At 40.9% G+C, this 14,026-nt stretch overlaps 1 protein-coding gene across 1 annotated transcript in view; it reads right to left on the bottom strand.

Moving 5' to 3' along the window:
- hydin (HYDIN axonemal central pair apparatus protein) overlaps window positions 1–14,026 on the bottom strand; it is a 677,137-nt gene that overhangs the window by 378,656 nt on the left and 284,455 nt on the right. Inside the window, exons 15-17 of the mRNA XM_048605579.1 lie at window positions 12,133–12,233; window positions 10,084–10,219; window positions 4,138–4,306 (exon numbers count right to left, since the gene is read on the bottom strand). Coding sequence (XP_048461536.1) covers window positions 4,138–4,306; window positions 10,084–10,219; window positions 12,133–12,233 — 406 coding nt within the window. The remainder of the gene's footprint in view (window positions 1–4,137; window positions 4,307–10,083; window positions 10,220–12,132; window positions 12,234–14,026) is intronic.

Raw genomic sequence — 14,026 nt, 5'->3', positions numbered from 1 at the left:
CCAGGGTTGGAGGATTTGGGCTGTGGGCTGTAGAGGCTGGGTCTATTTTCCCCGGAGCGTCAGAGGCTGAGACCTGACCTTATAGAAGTTTATAAAATCATGACGGGCATGGATAGGTTAAATAGACAAGGTCTTTTCCCTGGGGTGGGGGTGTCCAAACTTAGAGGGCATAGGTTTAAGGTGAGAGGGAAAAGATTTAAAAGGGACCTAAGGTGCAACATTTCCACACAGAGGGTGGTGCGTGTATGGAATGAGCTACAGAGGAAGCAGTGGAGGATGATCGTACAATTACAACATTTAACAGGCATCTGCATGGATATATGAGTAAGAAGGTTTTACAGACATATGGGCCAAATGGTGGCAAATGAGATTAGATTTATTTAGTCTGTTTGGCATGGTTGAGTTGGACTGAATGGTCTGTTTCCATTCCGTACATCTCTATGACTCTAAAGTTGTGTGTCTGAAGCTTTTTATTTGATAACCAAACTGTAGGAAAAATAATGGCTTCTGTGCAAATCTTAGTCCTCTTTCAAATTTCGGTACCTTAGAAATCCACCAATCATAGTGGGTAGTAAGCTTCACTAACACAATGGAATGGTTGAATAACTAACGCATGACTGATATTGATTGCCGACCCAGAAACAGTCTATTTTAGATCTAGTAATATGTAATGGAGTAGGATGAAGAAGAGATCTCATAGTTACGGATCCTCCAGCAGTGTAGTAATCACATCATGGTAGGCTTTCAATTGAAGGAAAATAATTTGGGTTTCAAACTTGTGTTTTCAACTTAAACAGGGACAATTATGGTGATGTGAAGAAACTTTGGCTAAAGCAGGCTAGGAAAATTGACTAAGGAGAAGGTTAGTAAATGAGCAGTGACAAACATTTAAGCAGATATTCTGTAACACTCAGGAAACACTTACTCTGGTCAAAAAGAAGAACTCAATGAGAAGGATGAACCACCTGTGGTTAACAAGGCATTCAAGAAGAACATCCAATCAAAAGGTAAAGCATACAAAGCAGCAAAATCTATTGGTACGCTAGAAGATTAGGACTCTTTTAAAAACCAGCAGGGGTGGCTAAAAAACTAATGAAAAGGTAAAAAAATTGATAATGAAAGTAAATTGACAAGAGATATATAAAAAAAACAAAAGAGGTTCTGTGGGAATATAAAATGGAAAAGAGTAGTTAAGGTGTGTGGGAACCTTGGAGGATATGACTGGAGAGTCAAGAACAGGGAGCAGGGAAATGGCAAATAACTTAAACCAATATTTTGCATCCGTCCTCAAAGTGGAGGATACCATAAATATTCCAGAGGTAACAGAGAAAGCCCAAAGTCCAAGGAGGAAATACCTTTCATGGCGGACAAAGTATTTGTAAAAATAACAGGACTGAAGGCAGATGGCCTGCAGAAAAGACTTTAAAGTCATAAGGATCTGTCCTAGGGCCTCAATTATTTAATATCTATATTATTAAATTGAGGAGGGTAGAAGAGTGTGATGTATCCAAATTTGCTAACAATACAAAAATAGGTGGGGAAGTATGCTATAAAGAATCTGCAAGGGGATATAGATAGGTTGAGTGAGTGAGAAAAACTTGGCAGATAAGGTTTAATATAGGAAAGCTTGAGGTCTCACACTTTGGTTGGAAGATTCAAAAGAAAGATTATTATTCAATTGAAGAGATTCCAACAAAGTGCAGTGCAGAGGGATCTAAGTGTGCTTGAGGTCTCACACTTTGGTTGGAAGATTCAAAAGAAAGATTATTATTCAATTGAAGAGATTCCAACAAAGTGCAGTGCAGAGGGATCTAAGTGTGCTTGTGCATGAAATATGAAATGTTAGCATTCAGGTGCAGCAAATAATTAAGAAGGCATACAGAATTTTGGACTTTATTGCTTGGGGTTTGGAGTATAAAAATAGGTAAATCTTGTTATAACTGTGCAGGGTAATGGTGAGATCTCACTTGGAGTACTGAGTACAGTCTTGGTCATCATGTTTATGAAGGGATATACTGGCACTGGAGTTAGTTCAAAAGAAATTCACTAGTCTGATTCTTGGGATGCAGGGGTTGACTTATCAAGAATGGTTAAACAGATTAGGTAGAGTTTAAGAAAATGCGGGGCGATCTTATTGAAACACACAAGATTCTAAGGGGACCTGATAGGGTGGATGTTGAGAAGATCGTTTTCACTGTTGGAGGAATCGCAAACTAGGGAACATAGTTACAGAATAAGGAGTCACTCATTTAAAATTGGGGTGCAAAGGAATTTCTTAAACCAGAGGGTAGTGAATGTCTGGAATTCTCTGAACCAGGGGGTTGTGGAGGCTACAGCACTGTAAGTATTGAGGATGAGGTAGATAGAGTTTTGAAATATCGATACATTGAGGACTCTGAGGAGCTGGCACAACCGAGGAGTTGAGGCCTTCGGCAGATCAGCCATGATATTGCAGAATGGTGGGACAGGTTTGACAGCCTGAGTGGCCTATTCATGCCAATTTTTATGTTCAATGTATGTCTTTTTGACTTAGAATATTGATCACCGATTCATACACCTCAGAAGACCACTCAGCCCATCATTTTTGTGATGGTTCCTGGAAAGAGCCAATCTTCTGCTATTCTTTCAAGGAATGTGGGCATCTTTGACTAGGTCAGCAGTTACTAATCCCTGAAAACCTTGAGAGAGTGGTGGGGAGCTCCTTTCTCAAACTGTTGCAATCCATGTGGGGTGGGAATGTCACAATACTATTAGTAAGGGAATTCTAGGATTTTAGCCCAGCTACAATGAAGTAACAGTGATATAGTTTCAAGTCAGGTTAGCGTGTGACATGGAGGAGAACCTGCAGGTCCCTTTTTGCAGCTCTTTCTCCGTAGTCCTGCATTATCTTTTCTTTATATTTTGCAAATTGTTCCTGAAAGCACTAACTGGATCTACATCCACCATCAATTTTGGTTCAGATTATGACAACTCGCGGCATAAAAATTGTTTTCATTAACTTGTCTCTTTTTTTTGGCCAATTGTCTGTAGGCTGCTTCGTCCAGTTACTGACCTTTTTACTAGTGGAAACAATATCCCGTTATCTAATCTATTCAAACCAGTTATAATTTTGAACATTTTTGTTCAATCTTCCCTGCACTACAGAAAATGATCCTAGATTCTGCTGTCTTTCCACACAACTCAAGTCTCTCATTCTCAAAACACTGTGCCCAGAACTAGGCACGATACTCCAGCTCAGGCCTAACCAGTGAGTTATAAAGGTATGGTACAATTTCCTTACTTCTGCTCTATGTCCTGAATAAGATCTTGGATCCTGTATGCAATTTTCTTTTAGCAACCTTAACATTTTGGCCCGCTACCTACAAAGAATCATGTATTAGAGCTCCATGGGAGGAAAAAATAACCATTAAAACAAACCCTTCTTAATTCAACATTTTACAATGTTAATATGAGAGACTGCAGCCTTCTTCTGTAAAATTACTTTAAATTTGCACTAATTTATTTGGCTGTCCCATTGGTCTAGTGGGTGAATGCACCAAGTGCTGCAGCATTGAGCAACAAACAGCCGTAAGTTTAATGCTATCTCGCTTCTCTGATCTCAGCCAGTAGCAGCATTTAATCACAGGGAATGGGTGAATAAAAGCCTGTCAGTACTTGTTGGATAGGTTTAACATAATAGTCATTCAGCTGAGCCATCAGAAGTACAGTAAGTGGTGATGAATCTGTGGCCCAGCAAGCGTCAGCATCCTTACAAGAGGAAGAAGGAAAAGAATGGTGACGTAAATTACATCAGCAGATACAGAGGAAGGTGTTCGATAGCAATATCACTTGGGGGACAGAATTATGGTATAAAACATTTACCAAAGTTATGCGAATTCATATGCTTGCTTTGCTGCAAACCAACTTTGCTTCCTAGCCCATTTTCTTAGTTGTAAATCCACTACTTTTGTTCGATGTACAAGTTGAAACTACATTGGCAAAGTCATATGCTGCAATTGAACAGTTTATGGCTATGCCAATGTGACTGATCCTATCCGTACATATATACAGTTGCTGTATAGTCATTGCCTCCAGAAAAACAGAACCAATTCCCATTCAAATTCAACACACTTAAATTTGCTGTTTACAGAAAAAAACTCACAAGAGGAAATTGACTTTTTCCAAATAAGGCAACGTATACTTCTGTATTCAGTTCTCCAAGATGTTGTGGCTCCACTACTAAAGGGATCTCTGCAGTGGAACAGGCCTCAATAATTCCATATGGTTCAGAGCTGGAATAAAGTATGCCATGTTGTTTATCCAAATCCTGAGAAAAGAAGCAGCAAACACAAGAAAGGTTACAGTTAGAGTTAAATATATGTTCCAATACCACCCAATAAATTAATGCAGAGTGCTGAAAGACACAATGCAGCATTTTCAAGATATACTTGCAAGTCTACTTCAGCAGCACCCCAAAACCTGTAGCTTCCATCACATAATGGCAACAGATGCACAGGAATGTCAATATCGCCAATGTCTGCCCAAAGCACATGCATCTTAATTTAGATTTTTATACTTGCAGTTCTTTAATTGTCTCTGGTCAAAATCCAAGAGCCCTCTCCCTAACAGTACTATGGAAGCAACTATACACATGAACAGCAGCATTTCAGAAAGGCAGCTCAAAATCACCTTTTTGGGTGAATGGGCAATAAACACTGAGCCATGCTGAGAAGGCCACATTTCATGAATGTATTTCTTTTTAAAAACCTGTCACAAGACTGAGCAGCATCTCACGCCCTAGGGGAAAACAAACTGTAAAAAAAACACAGTACCACTTGGAAATAAATGCACTCATTGGTCTAGAGCTCAATTTTGAAGTATACAAGACAAGTTGGACCAGTATGCATCATTCACCGCAGGTTCTACTGTGTTCACCTTCTGGGACTGAATGAATCTACTTTTTGTTAACCCTTTTGTTCAGCAAGGTGAAGATTCTGAGTGCTGGGTGTGAAAAATATTCAGATAGCATGCAGGTACACCTAAGAGTGGCTTCTCTAAGTAAGACTGTCAATTCTGACTTGTTTTGTGCATGCTTGTATAAGAACTGGATTGAGTTTGTCCAAAATGATTCCATACATTAGCTCATTCAGGAGAATTTCATTCCATCAGTCTGAATTTATAAGTCCAGATTCCAGATCCAAAAGGTCCAATTGCATGATCTTATCCTTGTGGGCCCATATGTTTAAACACAAAGTTGTTCTAAAACAATTTCTGAAACAGGTAAATTCTGTTCCATCTTTAAACATAACCATGCATTTAACCACAAAACTATTATTGACGTAATCAAGGATAATATAGTCAAGAGAACAGGCACTGTTCTTTTTAGACAGGATCAAGAGTCCTGAAGGCTGTGTTGCCTGCCTGGTGCCCAGGTTCAGGATATTTCAACTGGACTGCAGAGAAACTTGGAGTGGGAGGGGAAAGATCCAATTGCCATGGTCCATGTAGGTACCAAAGATATAGGTAGAAAGAGGAAAGAGGTTCTGCTGAGGGAATATGAGCAGCTAGTGGCTAAATTGAAAAGCTGAATCAAAAAGGTATTACTACCGGATTACTACCTGAACCACAAGCTAATTGGCACAGGGTCAACAAGATTAAAAAAGTAAACACATGGCTCAAAGATTGGTGTGGGAGAAACGGGTTTGAATTAGTGAGAGATTGGCACCAGTTCTGTAGAAGGAAGGAGCTGTTCTGATGAGACAGGCTCCACTTGAATCATGCCAGGACCTGAGTCCTGGCAAATTGGATAACTAGGGCTGTGGGTAGGGATTTAAACTAAATAGTGGGGAGATGGATTCAGTTGCAGGGAAAATTATAGAAAAAGTGGAAGGTGGGGAGGGCTCAGCAGAGGTTATTAAAGTTTCTAGAATAAGTAATAGGACAGACAGCATGGAAAGGGTCAGGAATCTAACTTCAGGCATAGCAGATGAGGGGACAATTATGAGAAGGGGTGGCAGTCAATGCAGGACTGAAGGCATTGTGCGCAATACTCGAAAAAAAGTGAATGAGCTTGAATAGCAATTGGAAATTTATGGATACAATGTTATGGGAATCACAGAAAGGTGGCTGCAAGGAAATTAGGGCTCAGAACTAAATATCCAAGGATACACATTGAAAAGACAGGCAGACGAACAAAGGGGGCAGGGTTATGCACTTTGCTAGGAAGAGTGGAGGTATAGATAATTTTCTAAATGGGGAAAGGCTGGAGCACAAAGGGTCTTGGGAGTCCTAGTTCAGGATCCTCCTAAGTTTAACATGCAGGTTCAACTGGTAGTTAGGAAGGCAAATACAATGTCAGCATTCATTTCAAGATGGCTAGAATACAACAGCAGAAATGTACTTCTGAGGTTGTAATAACGTTTGTTCAGACAGCATGTGGAATATTGTGCGCAGTTTTGGGCTCTGTTTCTCAGGAAGGAAGAGCTGGCCTTAGAAGGGGTCCAGAGGAGGTTTACAAGAATGATCCTGGGGATGAAGGGCTTGTCATATGAGGAACGGTTGAGAACTCTGGGTCTGACTAGATAGAGTTTAACTGACAGAATACTGAGACGCTTGGATATAATGGTTGTAGAGATGTTTCCACTTGTAGGAGAGATGAGGACCAGAAGGAACAGCCTTAGTGTGAAGGGATGACCCTTCAGAACTGAGTTGAGGAGGAAATTCTTCAGCCAGACGGTGGTGAGTCTGTGGAATTCATTGCCACAGAAGGTTGTGGAGGCCAAGCCATTGAGTGTATTTAAGACAGAGATGGCTAGGTTCTTGATTAGTATAAAGAGATCAAGAATTACGGGGAGAAGCCAGGAGAATGGTGTTGAGAAACATATCAGCCATGATTGAATGATGGAACAAATTCTATACGACAAATAGGCCTAATTCTGCTCCTATATATTATGATTTTATTTTGCCAGAGGAGACATAAAACAGAACGCTGTGCAAATGATCTTACTGAACAGCACGGTGGCTCAGTGGTTAGCACTGCTGCCTCACAGCACCAGGGACCCGGGTTCAATTCCACCCTCGGGCAACTGCCTGTGTGGAGTTTGCACATTCTCCCTGTGTCTGCATGGGTTTCCTCTGGGTGCTCTGGTTTCTTCCCACAGTCCAAAGATGGGCAGGTTAGGTGGACTGGCCATGCTAAATTGCCCGTGGTGTCCAGGGTTGTTTTGGTTAGGTGGGTTAGACAAGTGGAAATGCAGGGGTAGGGGAATGAGTTGGGGTGGGATGCTCTTCAGAGGGGCAGTGGACTAGTTGGGCAGAATGGCCTGTTTCCACACTGTAGGGATTCTATTCTATTCTGGACACTAAAATAAAGAGAAGCTAGGTTCTAGCTCATAGCAAAGGCCCATCCTCATAACATCTATACTGGAGCAGTTTATTAGATGCAAGGGATTCACAAATTTGTTGAAAACACCAGTACCCAAAATCCAAGAGTTTAATTTTCAATCTGTTCAATGTATTCGGTGAGAATTAATTTTATAGAATTCTACTTAGCTTTACAAAAATCACTAGCATTTCATTATCAGAGCCACTTAATTGCAGCTACCTTTGGGACTATTCAGTGGTATTTCAGCCACAGTGAGCACAACTGGGAGCTCATTACTGGCAACTTGTTACAAACAGTTCATTATTGGCAGCTTTAGGGAATGTGCATTAATTTTCATAAATAGTTTTTAAGTTAAATATGCATCCCTGCATAAATGAAAAAATGATTTGTGAGGACACAACAAAAATCACAGCAATATTTTAAGCATAAATTCAACTATGGGAACAAGTGGGCAGTGGCACTTTAGAAAAATGATAATGCTGAGGATTCAGACAGTCACAAACAGCAAACTTCAAATCATAGTCTTATTTTAACCGCAAATCATACTCTCATGTTTATATGAAATTTAAATAAATGAATTGATGTCAGTGTGCTAGACGTCTGCCCATCTAAGTCCTTGAACCTGACTGGCTTTAGCTTCAAATTCTGATTGGTTTTTATGAACAAAATTCCTTTAGCTTCTATTCTTAGTTTAGAACTATTCATTGGTAGGAAAGCAATCAGCAGCTGGACAGATACTGCTGATACATACTTAGATACCAATCCACAAACGTAATCAGAGTGGTTCGTCTTTCTGGCTTCAATTATAGTTTTTTTTATTATCAGTGTTGGTTGCCAAATTTTGCAATTTTTTTTTTCCTTTCAGAAATATCAGCATTAGGTTTAATTTATGAAATACTTTTTTTTGGTGAATAGTACTTTTCATTTCAGTTTTGTTGCTAGAAAATGTAGCATCTCAATTCCATGCACCATTCTCTAGCTAATAGGTCACCTATCTTACACGTGTCTGCCAGTTTCATTCTTCAGCTAATTATTTAGTGGGGCCTGAATTCAGGCTTGGTGACTCAAACTTGCTAGATCCGGATCCTTGTCAAGGCCCATTCACTTCAGTGAGACTGGGAACTCATACAGAACTACTCAAACTCCACCATACCACCTACTGTTTAATATTCAGGAACACACTTTGGATATCTGCACAGCCAGCCCAAATCAAATTGCCCTCATACTTATGCTTCATTGACTTTGCAATGTTCTCTTCTCTATTAATGTTAAATTCAGTTCCGTTCCTCAGAAATTACAGTCATAACCTTCAATATCCCACTGTTCAAAAACTTCCTGTAATGTCGCAAAGTCATCAGGAACTGTATGCAAAAAATATTGGGTGTAATCTGGTGAAGGGAACAAGGACAGTCAAGGCACTTAATTATTTGAAATACACAACATCACTTTGCTGCCAGCAAGACTCCAATTTGATTCACTCCCTCTGATATCAAGAATTGGCTGGAGGTAATGAATACAGCAAAGGCAATGGGCCCTGACCTCATTCCAGTAATAATGCTGAAATCTTGTGCTCCAGAACTTGCTTCCAACCTAGCCAAGCTGTTCTAGGACAGTTACAACACTGGTATCCACCAGACCATGTAGAAAATTGCCCAGGTGTACCTTGTACACAACAAGCAGGACAAATCCAAATGACGTTTTGAAATGAAGTCTCGTTCGTCTGAGAACAGGATGCTGAGAAAATATGGGGTGGCACGGTGGCTCAGTGGTTAGCACTGCTGCCTCACAGCGCCAGGGACCCAGGTTCAATTCCACCCTCGGGTGACTGTCTGTGTGGAATTTGCACATTCTCCACGTGTCTGTGTGCTCCAGTTTCCTCCCACAGTCCAAAGATGTGCAGGCTAGGTGGATTAGCCATGCTAAATTGCCCATAGTGTTCAGGGATATGAAGATTGGGTGGTTTTTGGGGTTGGGTGTGGGTGGGATGCTCTGAGGGTCAGTGTGGACTTGTTGGGCCAAAGGGCCTGTTTCCACACTGTAGGGATTCTATGAGATCTATGAAATCCAACCCAGCTAATTACTGTCCCATCAGTCTATGCTCGATCTCAGTAAAATGCTGGCTGGTGTGAACAACAGCACAATCAAGTACCACTTACTTAACAATAACCTGCTCATTGACACTCAGCTTAGATTCTGCAGGGCGACTCAGCTCCTGACCTCATTACAGCCTTGTTCAAACATAAACAAAATACCTAACATCCAAAGGTGAGATGAAAGCAATGTCCCTGACATCAAGTTTGTGTTTGACTGAGTATGGCATAGCATACACACTTTAATTTTGTTTAAAACCTCCTAGATGGGACTTCATCAAAAGCTTTCTCAAATTCCACATACAGCACTATGGTTGACTATGTGAGAAGAGTGAGAGCAACAGTTAATGGCTTGCAGACCAGTTTTGGATCTTCATCAAGCTTCTCCCTGAGATGAGCTCACTGAGGCAGTGTGCACTCTGAAGGCAGTCGCTTGAGAGAATGAAAGCTGCCTGTCATCCTGTGAACCAGTGAATTTTTATGCATTGCTGCAATAGGCCATCTAGCCAATAATGGCCATTTCTCGTGCACCCCCTGTACTCAACAACCTATGGCCTTTTCCTTATTAATTAAAAAATAGCCTCTCTGACATAATCAAACCAGTAACTATTCATTTCAATTAGGACTAACCTGTGGAATTAGTCCATAACATGCTGGAAGATCATTGGTATTCTGAAGTTTTATCATGCATTCATAAGGGTGCTTGACAAAGCAGCGTCCAAGGTCCATCTGTTGGTTAACCACCTCCACATTGGGAACAATGCATCTGTCAAACAGAAGTTGTTAAAAGCTGGTACCAAGTTAGTCAGTCATTGTGAGATACCTACAGTAACATGTAAGCTTTACCATCTGTTAATTACATGGTGAAGCAAAAAGGATTAGCAGTAATCTAGAGTGTCAATTAGAGACATATGGTCTGCTTTGTCTGAAGGCACTACTGCACAAAGAACTGTGCTGCCTTAAATAAAACATTCAATTACATGTCTATCAAGAAGAAATGAATGTCAAGAGATAAACAGATCATGGCTAACCCTAAAATTGTGCCTAAGTTTATTGCATTTGTATAACTGTTGAGGCAGGATTTTCCCCTGTAGCAGGTTTATCTCCATATTTCCACCTGAAGTCCTACACTGTCTGAACAAGCCTAATTTTCCACAATGCACCTTCATGGTATTACTATATGTATCCTGTTATGACAACCATGCTGTTCAAATACAAAGTGATATTGATCAGTGCAATAAAATGTTGACACATCTTCCATAACAACTTTTCAGAATTGAGGAAATTTCATCCTCCATTGTTCCCAGATTCAGACTGACTCTTTCTACCATCTTCTTCCAGATGACTCTGACCCTGTTGTTAATTGCATGCTGGGTTCAAGTTCAGCACACTGAATTCCAAACTTTTTCAGAATAGGCAACTTCAAAGCAACCTCACTGAAATTCACAGCCTGATTTGAATTACTTCCTGCAGTATTCCCTGCAACATCCCTATTCCTGATCACAAAGGCAGCATTAAGAACAACTATATTCTCTTCCTTTGAACCTGCTGTACGTAATGTACCAGGAATCCACTGGAGTCTGGTAATGGAATATAGTTCTGAAGAAAGGTCACTGGACCTGAAACATTATTTCTGCTTTCCCTCCACAGACGCTGCCAGACCTGCTGAGTTTCTCCAGCAATTTCTGTTTTTGTTTGCGATAGAATATAGTTGTTTGCCATGAATCACTGGACTTTTTCGAATACATTTAAACCTAGCCTAAAAGATGTAAAATTGGCATTGTGGATTAACATTCTGTAATAAGACCAGCCCCATTTTCATTTTCAATGAGATTGAGATTTTTCTCATTTCCAAGTTCTTCTTCTAACTGGTTAACCAACTCCGTACAGGATGTTGCAAAAGGTGATGGTTTTGAAGGAGTTAATGTTCATGCTGTGTGAGACAAAAAAACCCACAGATGCTGGAATCCAAGGTAGACAAGGAACTGAAGAAGGTCAATACCTGAAACGTTGACTTTTTTCCTTCAGATGCTGCCTGACTTCCTGTGTTCTTCCAGCCTCCTGTCTGTCTACCAACATTCATGCTGCATTGGCTTCATCCATTCTACTGATGTCTCACACAATCTTTGGTGGAGACAAGGAGTTCCAATCCAGCTTTTGAAGGGAGCAGACATATCTTCACCAACTCTTAAGGTGCTAGTAACTGTGCCTGATCTTCTTGTTCTCCAAGAACAGGATCTCTCTAAGAACAGGATCTCTCTTAGAACAGGGTCTCTCTAAGAACAGGATCTCAGTAATCTGCCAGGATGTTGTTTGTGGGGTTTCGGAAATAGTAATGCCATTGAACATCAAGGGGCAATATTAATTCTCCTGTGCTGGAAGATCTACACTCTATGGTGATATACCCTCTATCAGGAAACTAGACAGGCCCAAGACATAGCAAAGACAAAGGATGTTGGAAGCAGTAGAATATCTCGAACAACGTTTACACAGTACCATATGATATAGGTGGCAAATTTCACAAGGCTCCAGCAGTTGTCATCAAGAAAAATAAAACACTGGTGGTATTTGCAATGTATCACGCTGAGAAGATCAGTTGTTGGCTTTCTGGTTGCCATTTACTTTATATCCGTAGCCCATTTTATCCATATACAAATGATGAATGTAAAGAAACATTACCGTGCCATGATGGGTATTACTAGAACTTCCAGGCCAAGGTTCTTCACCTCTACAATGAGGGACGTCTCATATTTTTTTATAGTGTTGGGGCAAAATGACACCTAGGAGAAAAAAGAAAAATGAATGAGAATTTATTATTTCTGACCCTCTGCAGAGTTCAATATAGATTAACAGTCTTGGCTTGGCTATGGAAGAAATTTGATGATAAAATATCACAAAACAAATTACATGTAGAAGTAGATTAGAATTCAAAGGGAGAGTGGAGGTAATTCATCTTAAGCAGTAGGAAAAACAGGCAGTAGTTATTAAGTAGTAAATTTATCATCCCACTCGACTTGCTCCATTACGCATGACCAGTTTTTCGCCATGGACAGAATTTAATTGATATGATGGTGGGGGGCACAAAGGATGTGGGCATTCTTAATGAGGCCAACACTGATTGTCCATCCCTAATTGCACTTGGGACGATGCTACTGAACCGCTTTCTTGGACTACTGCAATCAGGGTATTGGTAGACCTACAGTACTGTTAGACAGAGAGTTCCAGGATTTTGACCCAGTGTCAGTGAAGGAACAGCAATATATTTCCAAGTCAGGATGGCTTGCCATGGAGAGATCTTGCCAGTGGTGGTGTTTCCAGCTATCCGCTCCCCTTGGCCTTCTAGGAAATAAAAGTCATGGGTTTGGAAGGTGCTGTCAAAAGAGGCTTGATGATATGCTGCAGTATATCTTTTAAATGGTACACGTCGTGTGACCATTCAACGGTGGGAAGGGAATGAATGTTGAAGTTAGTGGATGTGGTGCCAATCAAAAGGGATGCTATGTCCTGGATGGTGGTGACCTTCTAGAATTTTGTTGGAGTTCCAAACATCCAGAAAAGTGGTTAATATTCCATCACACTCCTGACTTGGGCCTTGAAGATGCTGGGCAGGCATTCAGGAAAAAGGAAGTGAGTTACTCATTGTAGAATTCCAAGCATCTGACCTGATCTTGCTGCCAAAGTGTTGGTCCAGTTCAGGTTTCTGGTTGATAGTAATCTGCCAAGATGTTGTTTATGGGGATTCAGAAATAGTAATGCCATTGAACATCAAGGGGCAATATTAATTCTCCTTTGCTGGAAATGGCAAATGTCTGCCTCTTGTGTGGTGCATATGTTGCTTGTCATTTTCAGCCCCAGCCTAGATACTGTTCACATCTTGCTGTATTTGGACAAGAATGACATCAGTTTTTGAGGAGTCACGAATGGTGCTGAACATTGTTCAATCATCAGCAAACATCTCCACTTCTGACCTTATCACGGAGGGGAGGCCAGTGATGAGACAGCTGAAGATGTCTGGGCCTAGGATACACCCCGAAGGACTCCTGCAGAAATGTCCTTGGAGTGAGATGTTTGCTCCAACAATCGCAACCAAGTTCCTTTGTTCTGAGAATGGTTCCAACCAATGGAGAGTCTTGTGGTGATTCCCAGCAACTTCATTTTTGCAAGGGAACTTTGATGCCACATTCAGTCAAATGCAGCCTTGATGTAGTGAGCAGACACGCATCTTAAATTCAGCTCTTTTGTTTATGTTTGGATTAAGGCACTAATGAGGTCAGGAGTTGAGTGGTGTCACTGAACCAAAACTGAACCAAATCAGTCAGCAAGTTGTTTCAGAGATAGTAGGAACTGCAGATGCTGGAGAATCTGAGATAACAAGGTGTAGAGCTGGATGAACACAGCAGGCCAAGCTGCTTCAGAGGAGCAGGAAAGCTGACGTTTCGGGCCGAGACCCTTCATCAGAAATGGGGGAGGGGAAGGGTGTTCTGAAATAAATAGGGAGAGAGGGGGAGGCGGATAGAAGATGGATAGAGAAGATAGGTGGAGAGGAGACAGACAGGTCAAAGAGGCGGGGATG

This window comes from Rhincodon typus, chromosome 15 (assembly GCF_021869965.1).
Source record: "Rhincodon typus isolate 14 chromosome 15, sRhiTyp1.1, whole genome shotgun sequence".
In the NCBI taxonomy this organism is placed as follows: Eukaryota; Metazoa; Chordata; class Chondrichthyes; order Orectolobiformes; family Rhincodontidae; genus Rhincodon; species Rhincodon typus.
Note: the sequence above shows the minus strand (reverse complement) of the source record. Positions and strands in the feature narration are given on the sequence as shown.